The sequence below is a fragment of the Panthera tigris genome, chromosome D3 (assembly GCF_018350195.1).
Source record: "Panthera tigris isolate Pti1 chromosome D3, P.tigris_Pti1_mat1.1, whole genome shotgun sequence".
Lineage (NCBI taxonomy): Eukaryota > Metazoa > Chordata > Mammalia > Carnivora > Felidae > Panthera > Panthera tigris.
The window spans coordinates 41059073-41086332 of record NC_056671.1 but is presented as its reverse complement, the minus strand read 5'-3'; the positions used below and the strand labels follow the sequence as shown (position 1 = coordinate 41086332).

At 35.8% G+C, this 27260-nt stretch overlaps 1 protein-coding gene across 4 annotated transcripts in view; it reads left to right on the top strand.

Annotated features, from left to right (window-relative positions):
- SMCHD1 (structural maintenance of chromosomes flexible hinge domain containing 1) overlaps positions 1–27260 on the top strand; it is a 169622-nt gene that overhangs the window by 92017 nt on the left and 50345 nt on the right. For all 4 annotated transcript variants that reach the window (XR_006209810.1, XM_007089496.3, XM_042961837.1 and 1 more), the window contains exons 33-37: positions 1360–1475; positions 3124–3188; positions 18830–18917; positions 19750–19881; positions 20749–20901. Coding sequence is in view for 3 of the 4 variants with exons in the window: in XM_007089496.3 (XP_007089558.1) it covers positions 1360–1475; positions 3124–3188; positions 18830–18917; positions 19750–19881; positions 20749–20901 (554 nt within the window). In the remaining variant the exon portion in view is untranslated. The remainder of the gene's footprint in view (positions 1–1359; positions 1476–3123; positions 3189–18829; positions 18918–19749; positions 19882–20748; positions 20902–27260) is intronic.

Here is a 27260-nt window from a genome sequence, read left to right as displayed (position 1 = left end):
CATAAGCTGAGAGCCTGTGGTAATGGAGTTTGTGTTTGCTCATTCACTGGATTGTGAAGTTCTGCAAAAGAAGGATGGCAAGAACTGTGGCAGTTCTATTAAATAGGTTTTAATGTCATCTTCAACCAAATAGAACCAGGATTGTTTAACTTAATTTGGGTGAAAACATCAGAATTTATTATTAAAACTATTTCAGAACAAAAAACATTTCCTAAATACATGCGATGTCCAGACACTGTATTGGGCTCTTGGTTCCAATAATGAATACAACAATTGCCAATGAGTTCTGTCTACTGTAGAAAACACTTAAGTAAGCAGATAATTTCAGTGTAGTCTGGCAGTGTAGTCTTCCTATTTTCAATAGGAAATGGTATTTACTTTATATGGGTAATTTTCTTGAAGACTTTGTTTTCTTAAAGGGATGAATTCATATACATAGTTATAAGCAGTAGAAACAAGCAGACCAAAAAGTTTAGATTATAAAATTAATAATTTTTAATAATTGTTACATATATACATAGCCTTTATACTCATAATTTTAAGTCTGTTTCAAGAGGTAAGACCTATTTCCTGTCATTAAAAAACTATATCCATCAGGGGTGCCTGGGTGGCTCAGTCGGTTGAGCATCCTACTCTTGGTTTCAGCTCAAGTTGGGTGGCTCAGTCGGTTGAGCATCCTACTCTTGGTTTCAGCTCAGGTTATGATCTCATGGTTTGTGGGTTCTAGCCCTACGTTAGTCTCTAAGCTGCTGGTGCGGAGCCTGCTTGGGATTCATTCATTCATTCATTCATTCTCTCTCTCTCCCTCCCTCCCTCCCTCCCTCTCTCCCCCCCTTCTGCCCCTCCCCCACTCACATGCTTGTGCACACTTGCACTTTCTCTCTCTCCCTCCTTCCCTCCCTCCCTCTAAGTAAACAAAACTTTAAAAAATTATACCCATCATATGGGTGCCAAGTGAATAAAACCGTAAAATATACACTGAATTCTCAGAATACGTAAAGCACATGGATTTATGACCAGTTGCCTAATTCTGTGTTGCTGAGTATCCACAGTCTAACCTTTTTGGTCTTGCATGGTAGAACTTCTAGCAAGGCAGATTGTGAAAATAAGGCAAAGGATTAATAATAGTAAAGATGTATGCGTTAGATTTCTGGAAGAGATTTAGCAATAGAGTTGTCTGTCATGATTAGTACATTTTTATAGACAGATTATTGGGGAATGCTGATTACAGAATGGTTTTGTTTTCTTCAGAATTTCATTATTAACATTTAAACAAAATGTACACTTTAAGACGTACGGTTATTTAACCTAATTCATTAAGTGGACTAGGAAATAATTTTTTAATATTCACCATGACAGATTTTATGATTACTGTTATTTCTGAAGATGACAGTATCATCAAAAATATTAATCCAGCACGTATTTCCATGAAAATGTGGCAGCTGTCTAACAGTGGGAACCGACCACCAGCAAATGTAAGTTCTGGGGAAGCATTTTTAGAAGTTAAAATTAACTCTTACATTTAACTTAAATGTAATTTAATGCAAGAATGCAGTCTGTATATACTGAAGAACTACACATTAACCCACTTCATCACTTGAGATATGTATGTATATATGAGTATATTAGAATATGTTTCAAAATTAAGTGTTGATTCTTTTGAAAAAGAGTAGCCTACATTGTGATATTCCTTGAACTTTAAGATATTTTACACTTTAAAATTATCTAAAGGACAGGGACACCAGGGTGGCTCAGTCAGTCAAGCAGCCGACTTCGGCTCAGGTCATTATCTTGCAGTTTGTGAGTTCGAGCCCTGTAGTCAGGCTCTGTGCTGACAGCTCGAAGCCTGGAGCCTGCTTTGGATTCTTTGTCTCCCTCTCTCTCCATCCGTCCCTACCTCCCTCCCTCTCCCTCTCTCTGTCTCCCTCCCTCCCTCTCCTTCTCTCTGTCCCTCTGTCTCTCTCTCTCTCTCTCAAAATTAAACATCTAAAAAAATTCTAAAGGACAGTGGCACTGTTAAATACCACTAAGAGATAATATATAAAATGAGACAGTAAAGAGATGTGATGATATACTTACAGGATACAGGAGGGAGGGTAGAGTGGTGAGAATAGTTGAGGGTCTAAGCAGCACAGTCCAATAGAAATATAATACAAGTCACACATTATATTTTTCTAGTGGATACATTAAAAGAGTAAAAAGAAGTAAAATTAATTTTAAAGTAGTTTTAACCTAACATCAAGTTACCACTTAAACATGTACTCAGTATTTAAAGTTTATTAATGAGATTTTACATTCTTTTATGTTACCAGTCTTTGAAATTTCATGTGTATTTTATGCTTACACCACCTTTCAGTTTGATCCAGATATATTTCAAGTGCTTAGTAGCCACATGGAGCTTTAACTAGCTTCCTTAATTTATACGGTCAGTCCCATCAAGCTGCTATTACCATGTCACCCCCACAGAGATCTTTTGTGTACCTTTTACATGGTATGTCACAGGGGCGCCTGGGTGGCTCAATCAGTTAAGCGTCCGACTTCAGCTGAGGTCATGATCTCACGGTTCATGGGTTCAAGCCCTGAGTCAGGCTCTGTGCTGACAGCTCAGAGGCTCAAGACTGCTTCAGATTCTGTGTCTCCCTCTGTCTATGCTCCTTCACTGCTCACACTCTCTCTCTTTCTCTCTCAAAAATAAACATTAAAAAAAATTTTTTTTAATGGTTGTCCCCATGACTAATCTCATTATTGAATCTTAAATGCATTGTAGGGGCGCCTGGGTGGCTCAGTCGGTTAAGCATCCGACTTTGGCTCGGGTTGTGATTTCATGGTTCGTGAGTTCAAGCCCCACATCGGGCTCTGTGCTGACAGCTCGGAGCCTGGAGCCTGCTTCTGATTCTGTTTCCCTTTCTCTCTGCCCTTCCCCTGCTCATGCTCTGTCTCTCAAAAATAAATAAATGTAAAAAAAAATTTGTTTTAATTTTAATGCATTGTAAAGATACCTATGTATAGCTGTGTGTGTATGTATTTATAAATCCAGATGTGATCTGTATTTGCGTTTAGTGGAAATATAAAGGTTTCATCCTGATTTCTCCCTCCCCTCCTTCTCTCCTACTTCCTTTCTAGGCAGAAACATTTAGTTGTAATAAAATAAAAGATAATGACAAAGAAGATGGCTGCTTCTACTTCAGGTACTTCTCAAGTCATTTCATATTTTTATGCATAATTTGTTATAAAGTGATTTCAGCCTTGATGGTGTTTGTCTGGCTCAGCTGGGGAAAAAGTAATTTATGATTGAAAAGAAAATGTTAGTGTTTTAATTTTTCTCAGGAATTATTTTGAGAAAATAAGTATTTTGTTTGTAAGCTTTGTAAAATGGTTTGGGGAAGGATTGTTGTGATGGTTATATTAACTTTCAAAACTAGGATCAGAAAAATTTACATTATGTTGCCAGAGCACTTTATAATATATACATTTCTATAGTTCAAAACTTAAAAGGTATGAAGTAAAATAGGTAACTTAACTAGTTTTGTTTTTGTTTTTGTTTTACAGTTTTACTAAATTACTTTGGATTGAATTCACTTGAATTGTTGCTTTTGTTTTCTGGACCTCTGCTGTGAAATATGAAAATTGTTTGCTTTTTTTTCCCTCAAGTTAGTTAAAATACAGTGTACTCTTGGCTTCAGTAGTAGAATCCAGTGATTGATGACTTACATATAACACCCAGTGCTCATCCCAACAAGTGCCCTCCTTAATGTCCATCACCCATTTTCCCCACCCCTCACCCCCACACCCCGATTAAACCTCAGTTCTCTGTATTTAACAGTCTCTTATGGTTTGCCTCCCTCTCTGTTTATATCTTATTTTTGCTTCCCTTCCCCTATAATCATCTTTTCGTTTCTCCAGTTTACCTATGAGTGAAATCATGTGATATCTGTCTTTCTCTAACTTATTTCACTTAGCCTAATATCCTATGGTTCCATCCACATTGTTGCAAATGGCAAGATTTCATTTTTTTCATCACCGAGTAGTATTCCATATACATATAGATAGATAGATAGATACATAGATACATAGATACATAGATACATAGATATGTTGATGGACATTTGGGCTTTTTCCATAATTTGGCTGTTGTTGATAGTGCTGCTATAAACAGTGATGTTCATGTGCCCCTTTGAATCAGCATTTTTGTATTTGGATAAATTCCTAGTACTGGAATTGCTGGGTCATAGGGTAGTTCTATTTTTTAATTTTTTGAGGAACTTCCCCATGTTTTCCAGAGTGACTGCACCAGTTTACATTCCCACCAACAGTGCAAAAGTGTTCTCTTTTCTCCATATCTTGCCAACATCTTTTGTTTCCTGAGTTAATTTTAGCCATTCTGACAGGTGTCAGTTGGTATCTCATTGTGGTTTTAATTTGTATTTCTCTGATAATGAGCAGTGTTGAGCATCTTTTCATATGTCTGTGTGCCATCTGGATGTCTTCTTTCGAAAAGCGTCTATTCCTGTCTTTTGCCCATTTCTTTACTGGATCATTTGTGGGTTTTTTGGATGTTGAGTTTGGTAAGTTCTTTATAGATTTTGGATACTAATCCTTTATCTGATACATCATTTCCAAATATCTTCTCCCATTCCATTGGTTGCCTTTTAATTTTGCTGATTGTTTCCTTTGCTGTGCAGAAGCCTTTTTATCTTGATGACGTCTCAGTAATTCATTTTTGCTTTTGTTTCCTTTGACTCTGGAGACCTGTCAATAAGAAATTGCTGCAGCTGAGGTCAAAGAGGTTGTTGCCTGTTTTCTCTTCTAGGATTTTGATTATTTCCTGTTTCACATTTAGGTCTTTCATCCATTTTGGATTTATTTTTGTATATGGTGTAAGAAAGTGGTCCATTTTCATTCTTCTGCATGTCGCTGTCCAGTTCTCCCAGCACCATTTACTAAAGAGACTTTTTTTTCCATTGAATATTCTTTCCTGCTTTGTCAAAGATTAGTTGGCCACATATTTGTGGGTCTGTTTCTGGGTTCTCTATTCCATTGATCTATGTGTCTGTTTTTGTGCCGATACCCTAACTGTCCTTATGATTATAGCTTTGTAATACCAGTTAAAGTCTGGGTTTGTGATGCTTTCTGCTTTGGCTTTCTTTTTCAACATTACTTTGGCTATTCAGGGTCTTTTGTGGTTCCATACAAATTTTAGGATTGTTTGTTCTAGCTCTGAGAAGAATGCTGGTGTTATTTTGATAGGGATTGCATTGAATGTGTAGATGGCTTTGGATAGTATCAACATTTTAACGATATTTGTTCTAATCCACGAGCATGGAATGTTTTTCCATTTCTTTGTGTCTTCAATTTCTTTCATAAGCTTTCTATTGTTTATTGCTAGGTATTTTACGTTTTTTGGTGCAATTGTAAGTGGGATCAATTACCTAATATAATCTTTCTCTTCATTATGGGTGTATAGAAATGCACCCGATTTCTGTACTTTGATTTAACATCCTGCAACTTTGCTGAATTCATGGATCAGCTCTAGCAGTTTTTTTGGTGGAGTCTTTTGGATTTTCCATGTAGACTAAGTATTGTGTCATCTTGGAAGAGTGAAAGTTTGACTTCTTCCTTTCCAATTTGTATGCCTTGTATTTCACTTTGTTGTCTGCTGAGGCTAGACTTCCAACACTATGCTAAACAACAGTGGTGACAGTGGACATCCCTGTTGTGTTCCTAATCTCAGGGGGAAAGCACTCTGTTGTTGCCATTGAGGATGATAATTAGCTGTGGGCCTTTCACATATGGCTTTTATGATGTTAAGTATGTTCCTTGTATCCCTACGTTCTTGAGGGTTTTTGTCAAGAAAGGATGCTGTATTTTGTCAAATGCTTTTTCTGCATCTGTTGAGAGGATCATACGGTTCTTATCCTTTATTAATGTGCACGTTTTTGGATTTGTGAATATTGAACCAGCCCTGCAGCCCAGGAATAAATCCCATTTGATCATAGTAAATAATTCTTTTAATTTACTGTTGAATTCGATTTACTAGTAGCTTGTTGGGAATTTTTTAAAAACATTTTTAAATGTTTATTTTTGAGAGAGAGAGAGAGAGAGAGAGAGACAGCCTGAGTGGGGGAGGGGCAGAGTGAGAGGGTGACATAGAATCAGAAGCAGGCTCCAGGCTCTGAGCTGTCAGCACAGAGCCCAATGAAGAACTCAAACCCATGAACCACGAGATATGACCTGAGCTGAACTTGGACGCTTAACTGACTGAGCCACCCAGGTTCTCCTTGAGAATTTTTGCATACATGTTCCTCAGGGATGTTGGCGTGTAATTCTCCTTTTTATTAGGGTCTTTGTCCGGTTTTGGAATCAAGGTAATGCTGGCTTCTTAGAATGAGTTTGGAAGCTTTACTTCCATTTGTATTTTTAGAACAGTTTGAGAAGAATAAGTATTAACTCTGCTTTAAATGTCTGGTAGAATTCCCCTGGGAAGCATCTGGCCCAGGACTCTTACTTTTTGGGAGATTTTTGATAACTGATTCAATTTCTTTTCTGGCTATGGGCCTGTTCAAATTTTCTGTTTCTTCCCATTTGCGTTTTGGTAGTGTGTGAGTGTTGCCATTTCTTCCAGATTGTTCAGTTTTTTGGCATAGAATTTTTCATAGTATTCTCTTATAATTGTTTGTATTTCTGTGGTATTGGTTGTGACTTCTCCTCTTACATTCATGATGTTATCTATTTGGGTCTTCTCTTCTCTTTTTGATAAGTCTGGCTAGTGGTTTATCAATTTTGTTTATTCTCTCAAAAAGTCAGCTTTTAGTTTCATTGATTCTGCTGGGGGGTTTTTGTTTTTGTTGGATTCTATATTGTTTATTTCTGCTCTAATCTTTATTATTTCCCTTCTTTTGCCGGCTTTAGGCTCTATTTTTGTTCCTTTTCTAGCTCCTTTACGTGTAAGGTTAGGTTGTGTATTTGGGACCTTTCTTGCTTCTTAAGATAGGCCTGAATTGCAATGTATTTTCCTCTTAAGAAGTGCTTTTCTACATCCCAAAGTGTTTGGACTGTTGTGTTTCATTTTCATTGGCTTCCATGTATTTTTAAAATTCTTCTTTAATTTGCTTGTTAACCCATTCATTCTTTAGTTTTTTAACCTCTGTGTTTTTGGGGGCTTTACAAATTTTTTCTTGTGGTTGATTTCAAGTTTCATAGTGTGACCTGAAAATATGCATGGTATGATCTCAGTCTTTCTGTACCTGTTGAGAACTGTTTTGTGACCCAATATGTGATCTGTTTTGGAGAATGTATCATGTGTACTTGAGAAGAGTGTGTTCTGAATCAAATGTTCTGAATATATCTGTTAAGTCCATCTGGTCCAATGTGTCCTTCAGAGCCATTGTTTCCTTGTTAATTTTCTGCCTAGATGATCTGTATATTGTTGTAAGTGGAGTATTAAAGTTCCCTATTATCTATACATTTATTTATGTTTGTGATAATTATATATTTGGGTGCTTTCATAGTGGGGGCATAAACATTTACAAATGTCAGCTCTTCTTGATGGATAGACCCTTAATTATGATAGAGTGCCCTTTTTCATCTCTTGTTACAGTCTGTTTTAAAATCTAGTTTGTTTGGGGCTCCTGGGTGGCTCTTAGATGGTTCTCCATCCTCATTTTCAATCTTCAGGTATCCTCATGCCTAAAATGAGTCTCTTGTAGGCAGCACATAAATGGATCTCATTTTCTTATCCATTCTGATATCCTGTGTCTTTTGATTGGGGCATTTAGTCCATTTATATTCACAGTGATTTTTTTTTTTTTAATTTTTTTTTTAACGTTTATTTATTTTTGAGACAGAGAGAGACAGAGCATGAACAGGGGAGGGGCAGAGAGAGAGAGGGAGACACAGAATCTGAAACAGGCTCCAGGCTCTGAGCTGTCAGCACAGAGCCCAATGCGGGGCTTGAACTCACGGACTGCGAGATCATGACCTGAGCCGAAGTCGGCTGTTTAACCGACTGAGCCACCCAGGCGCCCCTCACAGTGATTATTGAAAGATATGGAGGTAGCGCTGTTGTATTATCTGTAGGTTTCATGTTTGTGGTGATGTCTCTGGTCCTTTGTAGTCTTTGCTCCTTTCCACTCACAGAATTCCCCTTAGGATCTCCTACAGGGCTGGTTTGGTGGTCATGAAATCCTTTAGTTTTTATCCGGGAAAGCCTTTATCTCTTCTACTTTGAATGACAGCCTTGCTGGATAAAGGATTCTTGATTGCATATTTTTCTTATTCAGCACATTGAATATTTTCTGCCACTCCCTTCCGGCCTGCCAAGTTTCACTGGACAAGTCTGCAACTACCCTTATGTGTCTGCCCTTGTAGGTTAAGGCCCATTTGTCCCTAGCTGCTTCCAGAATTCTCTCTTTATCTTTGTGTTTTGCCAGTTTCACTATATGTCATGGTGTTGACCTGTTTTTGTTGATTTTGAAGGGAGTTCTCTGTGTCTCTTGGACTTGAATGCCTGTTTCCTTCCCTGGATTAGGGAAGTTCTCGGCTATAATTTGTTCAAATAAAACTTCTGCCCCTTTCTCCTGCTCCTCTTCTGGAACTCCTATGATATGGATAGTGTTTTGTTCATGGAATCTCTTAGCTATCTAATTCTCTCTTGTGGTCTAGTAATTTCCTTTCCCTCTTTTTTTCAGCTTCATCTTTTTCCATACATTTATTTTCTATTTCACCTGTTCTCTCTGCTGCTTCTGTCCTCACTGTCGCTAGTTTATTTTGCATCTCATTTACAGTATTTCTTAATTCATCGTGACTATGTCTTAGTTGTTTGATCTCTGCAACAATAGATTCTCTACTGTCTTCTATGCTTTTTTCAAGCCCAGCTATTAATCTTATGGCTGTTATTCTAAAGTTTTGTTCAGATTCATTGTTTATATCTGTTTTGAACAATTCTGTGGCTGTCATTTCTTCTTGCTTTTTCTTTAAGGGAGAATTCTTTCCTTTCATCATTTTGGCTAAGTATTTGTCTTTTGTGTGTTTTAATAGCTTGTTATGTGTCCTGCACCTGCAAGTACTATATTAAAAAGGGGTCATACACTGTCCAGGGCCTGACCCTTCAGGAAGTGTTTCTGATGTATGTTGCATGCTATCTGTTGTTGCGTTTTGGCTGCTCTATCACACTGGTCAGTCCTCTGCAAACCCTTCCACCAGGTGTCCTTTTGATTTGTTTGTTGAAGTAACCCTAGAAAAAAAGGAAAAGAGTTAGTGGGGAAAGCCTGATCCCATGCAAAGAGAAAAATGGAAGGGGAGACTTTCTTTCTTTTTTTTTTTCAATATATGAAATTTATTGTCAAATTGGTTTCCATACAATACCCAGTGCTCATCCCAAAAGGTACCCTCCCCTCCCTCCCACCCCCCCATCAACCCTCAGTTTTTTCTCAGTTTTTAAGAGTCTCTTATGCTTTGGCTCTGGGGAGACTTTCTGATGAGAAATCTGATCAGCTTACTGAGGATCCCTTGTATGTAATGATTCTCTTCTTTCTTGCTGCTCTCCATATTCTATTTTGTATTCTCTTTGTCTTTTGTAAGTTTGATGATAATGTGTCTTGTTGTGTGTATCTTTGAATCCATTTTATGCAGAATATCTTGAGCATATTCTATATATATATTTGTGTCTTTCATCAAACTTGTTAAGTTTTCAGCCATTCTTCAAAATATTCTCTCTTCCTCTGGTGAAAGAGAGGACACTTGCTAGTGTCCCAGTGGTCCCTTAGGTTCTGTTCACTTTTATTCAATCCTTTCTACTTTCTGTTCCTCAGACTGTAATATCCATTGTCTTCAAGTTCACTAATTCTTCTTCCTGCTCAAATCTGCCTTTGAATACCTGTAGTGAAGTTTTCACTTCATTATTGTTCTAGCTCCAGAATTTGTTTTTGGTTTCTTGTTAGGTTTTCTATTTCTTTATCAATATTTCCATTTTATTCATACATCACTTTCTGAATTTTCTCCACATCTTCCTTCAGTTCTTTGAGCATCTGTATGACAGGTGTTTTTTAAGTCCTTGTCTAGTATATTTGCCATCAGGTATTTTTCAGTAAAATTTGTTTTTGTTTTTATTTTTTTCCCTTTGAATGGCCCATACTTTCTTGATTCTTTGCCTTGTGGTTTTTTTGGCTAAAACTAGACATTTGAAGCTAATAATGTGGTAGCTCTGGAATTCATATTCTTTCTTCACCCGGGGTTTGCTGGGTTTTATTTTTGTTTATTTTTTCAGTTGTTACAGGCTGTTGGTCACAGATCGGTCTTAGGTGTATACTTGAAGTCTTGTCATGTCTTTTTCTGATTCTTTCCCTGAGCATGTGTGGTCACTTTCTAATTTTCCCCATATGTGCAGTTGTTTATGAATGTCCTTTAATGTCTGGTTCCCTAAAAGGGAAAAAGAAAGTGAAGAGAAGGAAAGAGTGCTGGTCCTTTAAGTCCCTTGGACATTACTTAAACTGGAGAATGAGGGGCTTGCAAAGTATGGGCTGGGGCAGGAACAATGGCTGTCTGCATTTTTGTCTGCTCCTCTGTGATCAGAGGCAGCAGAGCACAGATCCCCAGTATTTGGAGGGGTAGGGTCCTTTTTGCCCACGCTGGCTCCTAAAAGCTGTGTATAGACTGCTCTAAGGACATACATCTGCCTGCCATCGGGCTGGGAAGGGGGGAATGAGTAGTTACTTCTGTGCTAAGAGCTGAAATTGATCGAAATTCACTGTAATTTACTATCTTAGTCTTCAGTAACTTTGAGAGTTCCAAACTTACATCAGACCTATTCTGCTAGTACAGTTGTTGTCTGGAAGGGGAGACCAATTCCTGGTGCTTCCTACTTCCCTTGTCTTCTCAAAATCCTGAGAAGGATTTGGAAAAGGTTTATTTTTAAAATTCCTTAACTCATCATCAGTAGAGTCAAAATGATTATTATAATAATATGTCCAAACTAACTGTATTGAAGGACCATTTTGTTTTTTTAAATCTTTCGTAGACACTCCACTTTTGTTAAAGATCTTGTGACTGTGCACTTGTTGTAAAGGCAATGTTAGATTGCTGTATGTTTCTTTTTAAATTTTTTTTAATGTTTGTTTATTTTTGAGAGAGAGAGAGAGAGAGACAGACTGTGAGTAAGGGAGGGGCAGAGACAGAGAGACACAGAATCGGCAGCAGGCTCCAGGCTCTTGAGCTGTCAGCACAGAGTCCAACGCAAGGCTCGAAGCCATGAACCTTGAGATCATGACCTGAGCTGAAGTCAGAAGCGTAACCCACTGAGCCACCCAGGTGCCCCTTCCCTTTTAATGTATTTTTATTTTGAGAGAGAGAAGAAAGGCTGAGAGAGGGGAAAAAAGAATCCCAAGCAGGCTCTGAGGTGTCAGCCTGGAGCATGATGCGGGGCTTGATCTCCTGAACTATGAGACCGTGACTTGAGCCAAAATCAAGAGTTGGCCGCTTAACTGACTGAGCCACCCAGGTGCCCCTCTATGTTTCTAAATAGTCTTGAGTTTGCTTATTATGTTGTGACAAACAACAAAATATACCATCACTGTCTTTATCTCATACTGTGTAACTTTACTTTAAGTCTTTAAGGTACACTCATGTTATTGCATGGGACTCATTTAAACATCCAAGAAAGCACATACTGCCTTCTTTTCAGACTACTAAATTATCTTTTAGTGTATGAATCTATTAAAATATGTGGTAATTGGGCTATTTGTATTCCAAAATATTTAAATAACTTGTTTTAATTGAATCTTATTTTAGCATTCCAGGGTATCAGAAGGAAAGTTTTAGTAATTCTTTTAAATATAGTCACACATTAAAAAAAAAAAAAACTACATAGATATAGTAATTGCACAGCAATGGGAATGTACTAAATGCCAATCAATTGTACACTTAAAATGGTTGATTTTGTTTGAAATGAATTTCATCTCAATAAAAAGAAGTCTTAGCTATATAGGGGAATGGGCAAAATAGGGAAAAGTGATTAAAAGATGCAGACTTCCAGTTATAAAAACATGAGGATACAATCTATAATTTAGGAGGATGTAGTTAATATGTAGCAATATTGCATGGTAAGTGATGGTAGCAAGATTTATTGTGGTGGTGATTACTTCTACAAATACGGTTTATGCTAAACCTTTGCTTTCCTTCTGGGAATATGGAAGTTTTAGATGTACTAAGCAGAGGACCCTTAGGTGACCAGCCCCCAATAAAAAACTGGTTGCTGAGTCTCTAATAAGATTACTTTGGTTAACAGCATTTTGTGTGTGTTATCATAACTTGTTGCTGGGCAATTAAGCAAGTCCTTTGTGACTCCACTGCAAAAGAACCCTTGAAAGTTTGTGTATGTTCTCTCTTGGATGTTGCCTATTCATCTTTTCCCTTTCCTGATATTGCTTTGTATCCTTTTACTGTAATAAATCATAGCTGTGAGTATGACTATTAACAGAGTCCTGTGAGTTCTCTTAATCATCAAACCTGGGGGTGGTCTTGGGAACCCTAACTCTTTCCTTGTTTTTAATTCATTTAAGCCTTTTCTTCACCCAATGTGGGACTCAAACTCATGATCCTGAGATCAAGAGTTACATGCTCTTCTGACTGAGCCAGCCAAGTGCCCCAACTTTGTCCACTCTTTTTTATTATAATTTTGTACAGTTATTCTTGGAGTTAATATTTTTAATGTATGAGGTATAAGTAGAGGTCAGGTTTTTTTTTTTTAATTTATGTATGAATAAATAATTGTGTCTGTATTTTTTACTGAGATCATTGTTCCACTGTGCCATCTTTATTTTAAATCATATGTCCATATTTGTGTGCATCTGACTCCCTATTTTGATTTCTTCACCTGTTTGTCTATATTTTACCATACCGTACTTCTTGATAAGTTTGATATCTTATAGAACAAGCCCTGTAACTTTGTTCTTTTTGAATATCTTGGCCCTTAATTTTCCATATGAATTTCAGAATCATATTACCAAGTTCAAATACCAAATACAATTTTAATAACAAAAGCTGTTGGGATTTTTTTGGTAGAAATTTGGGAAAATCTTGCAGTCTACTAATATGTCATATTCCTCTATTTTTTCTTTAGCTTCTCTGTATCATTTTGCACTATTTTGAATCAAACTGTCCTATATCTTTACTTAGATGAATACCTAAATAGGTGATTTTTTTTTTCAATTTTATTGAGATATAATTAACATATAGCATTGTATTAGTTTCAGGTATATAACACTGATTCAAGATAGATATATATCTCCACCCAAATGTTTCCCATGGTAGTTTGGTTAACATGCATTACCTTAAATAACTACAAAGTTTTTTTCTTGTGGTGGAAACTTTTAAGATTTACTCTCTTAGCAACTTTCAAATATACGCTACAGTATTGTTAACTGTAGCCACCATGCTACACATTTCTTCCCAAGGATTTACTTATCTTTTAACTGAAACGTTGTGCCTTTTGACCACCTTGATCCATTTCCTCCATCTCCCAGCTCCTACCTTTGGTAACAACCAATCTGTTCTTTGTATCTACGAGTTTGAGTTTTTTAGATTCTACATATAAGTGAAATAATAGAGTATATGTAATTGTCTGTCTGATTTATTTCATTTTGCATAATGTCTAGATAAAATCATTGATATTTTGGATGCTATTGTAGACAACATCCTTTAACGTTTTTTACATTTGTTGTTGGTTACAGAAATCCAGTTCACTTGTGTTTATTGACATTGTAGCCAACATCTCTCCTAAATTCCTTAATCTCCAGTTTTGTTTATAGATTCTTTGGGATTTCAGAATAGATGCACATCAACGCCTGTGAATAATGATAGGTTTATTACTTTTCAGTCATTGTGCATTTTCTTTTTCTTGCCATATTTAACTGGCTTGGACTTACAGTAAAATTTTAGATATGATGAGAGTGGTCATTCTAATTCATCCCCAGTTCCTAATTTCATTGGTAGATAGATTTAGCAGTCTGTTCATTTCTAATCATTAGTAGGAGAATTTCTATTTATTATGGATTGACATTAGATTTTATCATCTATTGAGGTAATATGTGATATTTTTCCTTTCCTTTTTAATGTGCTGAATTTTACAGAACATTAATTTTCTGAATGTTCAGCCAGCCAGTCTTGTATCACTGGAGTAAATCCATTTTCATCATGATGCATAACCTCTTTTATGTATTGACCGTTTTGTTTTGCTAATATTTTGTTTGGAATTTTTTCATCTACATTAATGAGTCAGGGTTGCCTACACTTTCTTAAATGTTCTTTTTAGGTTTAGTATCTAGGTCATGAATGCCTCACTAAAGTAGCAGGGAGAAGTGGGCCCTAAGTCTTGGTTTATTTTCTGGATCTTGTGTGAGAGTCATTATTTCTTCCTTAAATGTTTGGTAGATTTCATTAGTGTAGACATCTGTGCCTGTAGTTTTGGGGAGGAAGGTTGTAGTATGGATTCAGTTTCTTCAAATTCAGCAGTTAAATGAATATTTATATTTCCTTGTTGTCTTTGGTCAGTTTTGGTAACTTACAGTTTTCAATTTGTCATTCTTTATGTTAATTTAACAATTCGTTCATAATTCAATTTTAATGCCTGTAGGATCTATAGTGATCTCCCATTGTTCACATTATTTTTTGTTACTCAAGTAATCTTACCAGGAGATGTAAATATTGTAGGTGTTTTTGAAGAACCAACTTTTGCCTTTTTAAAACTTCTTAGGATTGCTGCTTAACATGCTTATTTTCAGCCTGTATATACATATATGTGACTATAAATACTTATGTTTAAATATATGTGTTTATACATGTAGAGGTATAAATTTTGCAAGTTTTTTTACATTGTATTTTCATTATTATTTGGATCAAGATATTTTCTAATTTCGATTGTGATTTCATCTTCTACCCATGGCTATTCTTTAGAAGTATATTTTTAATTTCTGAATTTGGGGATTTTCTTATTCTTTTTCTGTTGCTGATTTCTGGCTTAATTCCACTGTGATCAGAGAGCCTACCTTATATAATTCCATTTCTTTGAAACTAATTGATAATTGTTTTTGTTGTATGTGCATATGGTCAATTTTGGTAAATATGTACACTAGAAAATAATAAACACTGCATGTGAAGTACAGTGTTATGTTCATTAATTCAAAATTTGGTAATCCTTGTGTTTCATTTTTCTACGTTTAATTTTTTTCTATATTTTTAATTTTTCTATATACAGTAAAACCTGGGATTGCAAGTAACTTTTTTGGAGAGTGTTCTGCAAGACAAGCAAACGTTTCTGATAAGTTTTAACTTGATAAACAGGTGATGTTTTGCAATACAAGTAGTACGTGATGCCGAATAATCACAACTGAGCCAATGGTTCTTAAAATTCACTTTGATATACGAGTGCTTTGGATTGCAAGCATGTTTCTGGAATGAATTATGTTCACAAAATAAGGTTTTACTGTATATATATTTTTAAATGTTTATTTTGATAGAGCGCGAGTGGGGGAGGAACAGAGAGAGAGAGAGAGAGAGGAGAGAGAGAGAATCCTGAGCAGGCTCCTTGCTGTCAGTATAGAGCCCAACACAGGGCTTGATCTCACAAACTGTGAGATCATGACCTGAGCCAAAATCAAGGGTCGGTCGCTTAACCAACTGAGTCCCCCAGGCACCCCTGTGTAGGTGTATTTTTTAAGCAGTGTTGCAAATCTCCCATTATGAGTACGGAATTACTTTGCCTCCTAGTTCTGTTAGTGTTCACACATTTTATTAGGCTATGTTAATATTTACATACATATTTACATTATTATGTTTTTTTGGCCAATTGAATTTGCTAACATTATGAAGTATTCACCTTTTTTCTCTAGTGATGCTTTTTGCTTGGCAATCTACTTTAATAACAGTATACCAACTTTCCATATAAGTCACCTGCAAAAGCCACCTTAGGGATCATGAGAGTTTTTGGATAAATATCTTTTTTCATTACTTTTGTATCTTTATATTTTAAGTGATCTTTTATAGATGGCATTATAGTTGTTTTTTAAAATAATCTTTTAAATGAAAAGTTTAGATCTTACAAATAATAACTGAAAGCACTTGCTTTTGACTCAACCTGTTTATTTGATCCTCCTACTCTTTGTTCCTTTTTCTTTAGAATTTATTAAGTGTTTTTAGTTATTGTTTTTTCTCATTAACTTGGTAGTTATATGATCTTACTATTCTGTAAGTGGGTTTTTTAAAAGCGATTTCAGCATGCATAGTTGGCATCCTATAGCAATGTGTGATGACACTTTGCATTTTTTGCCCTCTCTTTGGCCTGCATGGATCTTAGAACACTTAAACACCATTTCTCTCAACTTAAATGCCTTCATTATTGTATATGTCAAGCCTATGAATACAGTATTAGTTTATATAGTGTTCATTTAGATTTACTAACTCATTTATTCTGTTAATCTTCCACTCAGGTTTTGCATCTGAGGAAGTTACTTTAGTATTTCCTCTAGTGTACATCTGGCGATGAATTGTCTCTTTTTTACCTGAAAATATATTTACTCCACCTTCGTACTAGATGAGTATTTTTCTTAGAAATGATATTCTAGATGGGCAGTTCTTTCTTGCAGTACTTTCAAGCCAGCCTTCACTGTCCTGTTGTTTACGTTGAGTTAAGCTGTCAGCCTTATTTTTATCTTGAAAAGTAATAATTTCCACTCTTCTTTGGTTGCTTTAAGTTTTGTTTTCAACAATTTTACTATGACATGCCTATTCATGGATTTCTTTTTATTTATTCTACTTAATTTTTCAAACTCAAAGACCATAAAATCAAAGCCTATAAAAACTATCAGCCATTTCATCAAATATGGCTTCTGTTCATTCTTTCCTTCTTCTTTTTTCTGGCATATTAGTCCTTACATCATTCTCAGTCTTTCATCCTCTTTTCTCTATTTGCCACTCTTTTTTTTTGTCTCCCTTCATTCTAGATATTTTCTTCTGAAATACCTTCAGTGTATCCAGTTTGCTGTTAAACCCATCTTTGAATAAATAATTTGTTTGGCATTATTAGTTTAGTTTTGTTTTTGCTTTTTGAAGTCCAGTTCTATGTTGGAATTCCCAGTCTTGTCTTTTATTATCCTAAGAAGCAGTAACCAGAGTTTATTAAAAGTCTGTCTCAAGTTCCTTTTGGTCTGTTTCAGTGGTCTTTTGCTTCTGTCAGTTTCATTCTAGTTTTCTTGCCTCTTTATGTACCTGTTTTTTATTGTTTACCATACATTTTGTTTATGAATATTTATGGAAATAATTTGAAGTGTCAGGCGTTTTCTTTCTCCAGGTTGGGTTTACATTTGCTTCTGTTATTTGGGCCAGTAGCAGTCTTTTTATCATTTAAGTCCACATTCAGAGATTGACATGATTCAAAGCTGAGTGGTTTTTCCCTTGGAAGCCTATCTGACTAGGTTCACCTCTATGCCTAGGATGTGTTCCCAGGATTGATTAAAGCAGCCTTAAATGTGAAACTCCCTTCCCAGGATCTCCATGCTATCTTATATCCTGTTGAGTTATTTTTCACTTTTGTTTGTTATCTCTTTAACATCTTCAAGCAAATGCCTTTTAAAATACACTTGTTTAAATATCAAGACATATGGATCTAGAGGGCATAATGCTAAGTGAAATAAGTCAAAGAAAGACAAATACCATATGATTTCACTCATATGTGGAATTTAAGAAACAAAACAAATGAAGAAAAGGGGGAAAAGGGTCAAACGAAAAAAACAGACCTTTAAACATAGAGAACAAACAGGTGGTTACCAGAGGGGAGGCAGGTGGGGAGTATGGGTGAAATAGTTAAAGGGGATTAAGAGTACACTAACCATGATGAGCACTGAGTAATGTGTTGAATTTTGAATCACTATATTGTACACCTGAAACTAATACAACACTGTGTGTTAACTATACTGGAATTAAAAAATAACTTTAAAAAAGAAAAATAAAATATGCTCGTCTTCATCAGGAAGAGTTTGTCTGCCATTTGGAAGCAGAGGTCTTGTTTCAGTCTTACTATGACTTTATTAGGAATTCGTCTCTTGGAGAAACGTGACATAGATTATTTTCTCCAAGTTTTCATATATATTGCAGTTCTGGGATTTCAGTACAGATACATATTCAAAGCCTTTGTTCTTTTTTACTCCGTTATCCAGTATTTTGAGAATGTGAATGACATGCAAAAGCCACCTTAGAGATCTAGAGCCGTGTTGCACATATCATGCAAGTTATACCAGAAAATGTTATTCATGTTTTTGCTTTCATTAGGTGTGATCAAAGCATACTAGTATGTGTACCTCTTATTAAGTACTGAGCTCTTTATTGATAAGTAAGTCGTAGTGAATGCCTTGTGTTATATGTAAAATATTTAGAATGGTGCTTGAAAGGAAAACAGTAATATAAAAAGATCAGGATATCCTATAATTTTGAAATATAAAACTGTGAGTTGGATATTTATTTTGTAGAAACAAGGCAAAATTCACTTGACACATAACTCAACATTTTTGTGTTTACTAGTTTGTCAGCTTTATATTCCTGTTCTTGTGAACTTTTGCCATATCCAGAGCTTCGTTTCTGGGTATTTTGAGAAAGAATACCCAGGTAAGACAGACCTGAAGTAAAGCTTGATATTATGGGAAATATTTGTTGAATGAAGGCAAATTTAGTAATAGCAATTGTTTTTGTATGCATTTTGTGGAAGGAACAGAAAATGTTGATGCTTTGAATTCCTTCTCTTTTTAATTAAAAGTTGTCAGTGATCTTCTCTTTCTTTCTAACTTAGGGATAAAGCAATTCCTAACAAAGTGGGGACCTATTGTATCCAGTTTGGTTTTATGATGGATAAAGCAAATATTCTTAACAGTGAACAGGTTTGCTTAACTCTTTTTATATACTATAGTTAGCTTTACATTTTCTTGCCTAGTGTAGGAATGAAAAGGTTTTGTTTTAAAAGTGAATTAATTATTGGATGCAAAGTATAAATAGTGCAATTTTCAGGACTATTAGAAAAGAATATATTTAAATTATGTTCATTAATATGACCTGATGTAGAAGTTCCTTTTTCCATTTCTCTTTATTTCAAAGACTCCAGTAAGCATTTTAGTGTCTATCATGATAAGGTTACTTCTATCAACCATACATGAAAATTTTTCAGTTAATAACATTTTAGATACTAGTAATTCTGAATAATGAAATTTAAAGTAATTTTGATATACATCATCTCCATTCAATATCTTAGTGTACTAAATTTTTAAAAATCTGCTTTTTTTTTTTTTAAAGTTTATTTATTTATTGTGAGAGAGTTGAGTGAGGGAGGAGAAGAGGAAGAGGGAGAATCTCAAGCAGGCTCCACGCTGTCAGCACAGACCCCATGCAGGGCTTAAATTCATGAAACCCTGAGATCATGACCTGAACCGAAATCTAGAGTCAGACGCTTAACTGACTGAGCCACCCTGGTGCCCCCAAAATTGTCTGTATTTTTAAATCCCCCTAAATTTGTTCTTAGATGACTGTTAACATGCAAAAATTTATCTTTTCTGAATTTAAAAAGTAAGTTGATTCCAAGTTTAGGAGATAAGAAAATCTATTTTAGAAGGTAACATTTCATTTTATTTAGTATATACTAGCATTATTTCTTGTCTTACTCTTAAATACTAAACCATCAATATATTATTCATCACAATGCTGCTTTTGTTTTGTAAGATTATAGTTGATGTTCTGCCTAATGAACCTGTGAAGTTAGTTCCTAAAATCCAGCCAGCTACACCAGCTGTTTCAAATGTTCGTTCAGTTGCCAGTAGGACCTTGGCCAAAGATTTACATCTTATTATTACGGTAATGTTTATTTACTTCCGAAATTGCAAAGAATAAGAAAAATTATTTCTAGTTTCAGTGTGCAGAATAGTTACTTATAGAGTTAGACCTTAATTATTCAGTTTAAGATAATATGGAAAATTTGTGTGGGTGAATGAAATGTTTATAAACACCTTTGTATTTGAATACAGAGAATGTGTAACATTATACGTAAAATATATCCAGATATACTAAGTAGGACTGACTCAAAAATGCAGGAATTTGCCTACCTTTCCTAATACATACCTTTCTTTCATGTATGTATTATGAATATGTGTGAAGTAAATTGATTCCTCAGTGTCCATTTCACTATTGGGACAGAAGGAAATAATTATTTTTGAGAGATCTGCTCTGATGATTGATCACAATGAGCTCTTTAAAGCTTCTTACTACCGAGAGAGTAAGCAGCAATAGAGCTGCTGAGAATATTAACAAAAATATGTAAAACACAGTAGCCGACTTCACCTTTATGGAAAATTTTGCTGGTGGGATACTTAACTCCTTTCAGAAAGTTTTTTGCTGTTTTAGACGGGTGAATCATTCTTCTCTTCCTAGATCAATAGATGAATAAAAGTAAAAGACAAGGTGAAATTTTAAAATGGGAGTCCTTTTAATATAGAAAGTTATAAATCATTATATTAGATGGAAGCCTCTGGTTCTTTTACAGCTTCTCAGATTATTTTCTGCCTGTGGAGCTCTTAATCCGAGAACTGAATTCTGTGTTTGGAGTAAGAAGGATGATGATAATTAGATATTTAGAGTTTATATTGCATTTCTGATACATTCATTTCCTTTTCTGGATTTAATCTCCTTACCAGTTCTTCTAATTTATCTTTTGTTTACTTGAAGGATGACTACAATAATCAAACTGGAATTGATTTGGTTGGCACTGTAGTAGCTACAATTAAAGGTTCTAATGAGGAAGATACAGATACACCACTCTTTATTGGGAAAGTTAGAACGCTGGAATTTCCCTTTGTGAAAGGCTCAGCCGAAATCACGGTAATTTTTATGTCTTCTGGTAGATAATATTTCTGTATTTAATATTATAAACCACAGAGTTAAATACCCGTTCTTTTGTGTATATAACTGTGAAGATGTTCTAAGTATAGCATTAAATTGAAAAGTCAGTGGAAATACTTTGTGATTTTGCTGTAAGCTATTACACATTGGATCCAGAATCATTCTTACTATAAGCAAGAACCTCTTTTTCCCTATGGATGACTCTTTTCTCTGATTGTAGGGATTTTTAGCTTTGGTGATAATATATTCGTGTTTCATTGAAAAGTTACCATTCTGTGGATAGAAATAGAATATAATATAGCCCAGGTAAAATATATACATATATCAAGGCACCTGAGGGGCTCAGTCAGTTAAGCATCTGAATCTTGATTTTGGCTCAGGTCATGATCTCACGGTTGCTGAGATGGAACCCAAGTTGGACTCTGGGCTGACAGCATGGAGTCTGCTTGGGATTCTCTGTCTCTGTCCCCCCCGCCGCTTGTGCTCTCTCTCTTTCTCTCAAAATAAATATTTAAAAAATGTATACATATCTAGAAAAAATTTTATAAAAAGTTTATCTTTGTTACTTTTCTTTTTCAAAATGGAAATACTTTTACTTGTATAAAAAATACACAGTGCAGAAACTTCAAAAACAGTCACTATTTAATCACCCTTCAGAGATAATGTTGATTAGCAATTTAGTGAGACTTACCTTACAGACTTTCTGTATATATACAAACACTGCACAGATACCCCATGTGTATATTATTTATATATGTGAGTAGGGTATAAAATTTCATTAATATAAAACTGTGCTTTTATAAAAATTTTATTTAACACATGCATGGCATATTTTATCAGTACGTATAAACTTACGTCATTGTATTATGATCATAATTTAATCAGTCCTAAGTGGAAATTTAGTTGCTCTCCAAAGCTTGTTATCAACAATGCTTTCATCAGGTTTCTTCTGTGTACATCCTTTTGCATATGTCTGATTATTTGTTTTAGAAATTGCTAGAAGTAGAATTAGAGGCAGAATTTTAAGCCTTTTGGTAGGTAGATATTGCCAATTGCTGTTTAGTTTACATTCCCACCAGAAATAATGTGTATTTAGCTTCATAATATTACCAGCCCTAAATATGAATGATTTTTGGAACTCTAACCTAAGTTTCCTATATTTAAAAAAATATTTTGTTATTAGTGAGGTTGAATATTTTTCTTGTTCTTGATCTTTTTAGGATTGTCCCTTGATGCTTTGTCTTTTGGAATATTCATCATTTTCATAATTTTATATTACAGATAATCATGTTCTTTTGTATATAAGGATTGTTTCCTGATTTTGTTTTTTAGATTTTAGCTTTGTTTATACTGGAGTGGAAGAAAGGATTATGTCCACAATTCCTGCCCTAGTACTCTTATGCCATTAATCTTTTGATTGTTTTTAACATTTTTCAAATTCATTAAATTTCTTGGTATCATTTATTGAATAATTCTTCCTGTACCTGTAAATCTGAAATGTCACCTTTTATTTATTTATTTATTTATTTATTTATTTATTTATTTATTTATTTATTTATTTTAACGTTTTATTTATTTTTTGAGACAGGGAGAGACAGAGCATGAACGGGGGAGGGTCAGAGAGAGGGAGACACAGAATCCGAAACGGGCTCCAGGCTCTGAGCGGTCAGCACAGAGCCCGACGCGGGGCTCGAACTCACGGACCGCGAGATCGTGACCTGAGCCGAAGTCGGCCGCTTAACTGACTGAGCCACCCAGGCGCCCCTCTTATATATATATATATTTTATTTTTTTAATGTTTATTTATTTTTGAGAGAGAAAGAGCAAGCGGCAGGGTGGGGCAGAAAGAGAGGGAGAAAGAATCTCAAGCAGCCTCTGCAGTGTCAATGCAGAGCCTGATGCAGGAGGGCTGGATCCCACATGAGATCATGACCTGAGCCTAAATCAAGATTTAGATGCTAACTGACTGAGCCACCCAGGTGCCCCTATATCTATTTTTGAGAGAGAGAGAGAGGATGCGCATGCTCAGTGTGGAGCCCAATATGCAGGGCTTGATTCCACATCCCTGGGATTATGACCTGAGCTGAAATCAAGAGTTGGATGCTCAGTCGACTGACCCACCCAGGCACCCCATCTTTCTGGTATTTTTTTTTATTGTTGCCAGTGTTCATCTTTTTATCTAATCCAGTGCCAATACTACATTGTTTTAATAACATTAGGCTTAAAATTGGGGAGCCTGCCTACTTGCACCTGGCCTGCAGTAAATGTATTGGTTAGTCTGTCAGTGACAGGCCATTACAGCATTTCCATCTTAATTAGTTTCCAGTATTTGAAGTTCTGGAGGTTTTACATAATGATCTGCATCTCTGATTTATTTGGAGAATTCTAAAGATCTGGCAGTACTGGACTATGATTCTCTTAGGGCAGAAGGATTTTCCAGTCCCTTGTATTCATGCCACTTCTTTTTATCTCTTGACATTGAGGGCAGTTGTCATTTGTTACTTATATTCACACTTGTTCTTTTATTTTTGTTATAGTAGAGAGTAAAAGTGAAATTTTCTTGTACCCTAACAAAAATTAGGTAATGAAAGCCACATGTTGAAAGACAAAGAAAACATTTTGAATGTGCAAAGTAGGTTTGTGTTGGAAGAATACACCTAGCCCACTTACCTTTGTCTTGTTTCCTTGACCTCCCCTCCCCTTGTAGGCATTTGAAGTTGCTACTCTGGCTGTACACATTTATGAGGTTAAGATGGTGACTTAAGCTATTCCCTTGCAGCTGCATATATAGAATCTAAGCTTCATGTCATTCATATGACTTTCCACTAGAGGTTCCTAATATCCCACTGAATAAGCAGAAAACTCTCAAGTCCTTCTTGGCTTCTGGCCCAGCTGTTGATTTATTAGGTCTAAGATAGGGGCTCTGGAATCTGATGTAACAAGCAGGTAGTTCTCGTCAATATGGACATTTAGGAAATACTGGCTCAGAACAAGACTAGTTATTTGTTAATATAACAAAAATATAATGGTTAATTATAATTAAATGTTCCACACTTGATTGAAAAGAATGTGTATTGTTTAATTCAGGTTATAATCTAAGCCTATTGTTCAAGTTGTTTTCTAATTCTCTTTATTGCTTATGTCATCTAGAAATTTCTTATTTATTTATTTATTTATTTATTTATTTATTTATTTATTTATTTATTTATTTTAATTTACATCCAAATGAGTTAGCACATAGTGCAACAATGATTTCAGGAGTAGATTCCTTAGTGCCCCTTACCCATTTAGCCCATCCACCCTTCCACACCCTCTCCAGTAACCCTCTGGTCTCCATATTTAAGAGTCTCTTATGTTTTGTCCCCCTCCCTGTTTTTATATTATTTTTGTTTCCCTTCCCTATGTTCATCTCATCTCTTAAAGTCCTCATATGAGTGAAGTCATATGATATTTGTCTTTCTCTGGCTGACTAGTTTCACTTAGCATATTACCCTCCAGTTCCATCCACGTAGTTGGAAATGGCAAGATTTCATTCTTTTGGATTGCCAAGTAATACTCCATTGTGTGTGTGTGTGTGTGTGTATATGTGTGTGTGTGTGTGTGTGTGTGTGTGTGTGTATATATGTGTGTGTGTGTGTGTGTGTGTGTGTGTATATACATATGTATATATATATATATATCACATCTTTTTTATCCATTCATCCATCGATGGACTTTTGGGCTCCTTCCATACTTTGGCTATTGTTGATAGTGCTGCTATAAACATGGGGGTGCATGTGTCCCTTTGAAACAGCACACCTATATCCCTTGGATAAATACCTAGTAGTTCAATTGCTGGGTCATAGGGTAGTTCTATTTTTAATTTTTTGAGGAACCCCCATACTGTTTTCCAGAGTGGCTGCACCAGCTTGCATTCCCACCAGCAATGCAAAAGAGAGTCTCTTTTTTTTGCATCCTCACCAACATCTTTTGTTGCCTGAGTTGTTAATGTTAGCCATTCTGACAGGTGTAGGGTGGTATCTCATTGTGGTTTTGATTTGTATTTCCCTGATGATGAATGATGTTGAGCATTTTTTCTCGTGTCAGTTGGCCATGTGGATGACTTGTTTGGAGAAGTGTCTATTTATGTCTTTTGCCCATTTCTTCACTGGATTATTTATTTTCTTGGTGTTGAGTTTGATAAGTTCTTTATAGATTTTGGATACTAACCCTTTGTCTGATATGTTGTTTGCAAATATCTTCTCCCTTTCTGTCGGTTGCCTTTTAGTTTTGCTGATTGTTTGCTTTGCTGTGCAGAAGCTTTTTATTTTGATGAGGTCCCAGTAGTTCATTTTTGCTTTTGTTTCCCTTGCCTCCAGAGACGTGTTGAGTTAGAAGTTGCTGCGGCCAAGATCAAAGAGGTTTTTGCCTGCTTTCTCCTTGAGGATTTTGATGGCTTCTTGTCTTACATTTAGGTCTTTCATCCATTTTGAGTTTATTTTTGTGTACGGTGTAAGAAAGTGGTCTAGGTTCATTCTTTTGCATGTCGCTGTCCAGTTTTCCCAGCACTACTTGTTGAAGAGACTGTCTTTATTCCATTGGACATTCTTTTGTGCTTTGTCAAAGATTAGTTAGCCATACATTTATGGGTCCGTTTCTGAGTTCTCTATTCTGTTGCACTGATCTGAGTGTGTGTTCTTATGCCAGTACCATACTGTCTTGATGATTACAGCTTTGCAGTATAACTTGAATAAAGTCTGGGATTGTGATGCCTCCTGCTTTGGTTTTCTTTTTCAAGATTGCTTTGGCTATTCGGGGTCTTTTCTGGTTCCATACAAAGTTTAGGATTATTTGTTCTAGCTCTGTGAAGAATGCTGGTGTTATTTAATAGGGATTGCATTGAATATATAGATTGCTTTGGGTAGTATCGACATTTTTAACAATATTTGTTGTTCCTATCCAGGAGCATGGAATCTTTTTCCATTTTTTTGTGTCTTCTTCAATTTCTTTCATAAGCTTTGTATAGTTTTCAGCGTATAGATTTTTCACCTCTTTAAGTTAGATTTTTTCCTGGGTATTTTATGGTTTTTGGCGATTGTAAATGGGATCTATTTGTTGATTTCTCTTTCTGTTGCTTCACTGTTGTGTATAGGAATGCAGCCGATTTCTGTGCATTGATTTTCTATCCTAAAACTTTGCTGAATCCATAAATCAGTTCTAGCAGTTTTTTGGTGGAATGTTTGGGTTTTCCATATAGATCACGTCATCTGTGAAGAGCAAAAGTTTGACCTCCTACTGGCTGATTTGGATGCCTTTTATTTCTTTGTGTTGTCTGATTGCAGAGGCTAAGATTTCCAATACTATGTTGAATAACAGTGGTGAGAGTGGACATCCCTGTCTTGTTGCTGACCTTAGGGATAAAGCTCTCAGTTTTTCCCCATTGAGGATGATATTTGCATTGGGTCATTCATATATGGCTTTTATGATCTTGAGGTGTGATCTAGAAGTTTCTTTTTTTTTTTAAGACTTTCTTTTTTTTTTAAGCTTATTTTTGGGCGCCTGGGTTAAGTGTCTGACTTAGGCTCAGGTCATGATCTCACAGTTCATGGTTTCAAGCCCTGCATCGGGCTCTGTACTGACAGCTCGGAGCCTGGAGCCTGCTTCAGATTCTGTGTCTCCCTCTCTCTTTGCCCCTCCCCCGCTCACACTCTGTCTCTGTTTCTGTTTCTGTCTCTCTCTCTCTCTCTCTCTCTCTCTCTCCCCCTCCCTCCTTCTCTCTCCCTCCCTCCCTCCCTTTCTCCCTCCTAAAAGTAAACATTAAGAAAATTTTTAAAGTTTTTTTATTTAGAGAGAGAGAGAGAGAGAGAGAGAGCGAGCGCACAGCAGGGGGAGGGGCAGGGAAAGAGAATCCCAAGTAGGCTCCACACTATCAGTGCAGAGCCTAACGCAGGGCTCAAACACACAAACTATAAGATCAGGACCTGAGCCAAAATCAAGAGTTGGACGCTTAACTGACTGAGCCACCTAGGTGCCCCTAGAAATTTCTGAAAAAGATTTCTAACTTTTATTCCACTATGGATTTGTTCGTTCCCCATATTCCAAATTCCCATTTATGCTTGGATCCACTAACGGACTCTTCAGTTCTCTTCATTTCCATTATTCTTTGTATCCTTTTCTCTTGCTAAGCTGTACATCAGAGGTTACAAACCATAAAACTTTGAAATAGGAAGGGCCTTCTCTTATTTTTTTTTTTTTTTAATGTTTATTTATTTTTGAGAGCAGGAGACACAGCTCCAGGCTCCAAGCTGATAGTCGAGAACCCGATGCGGTGCTCAAACTCACGAACTGTGAGGTTACAA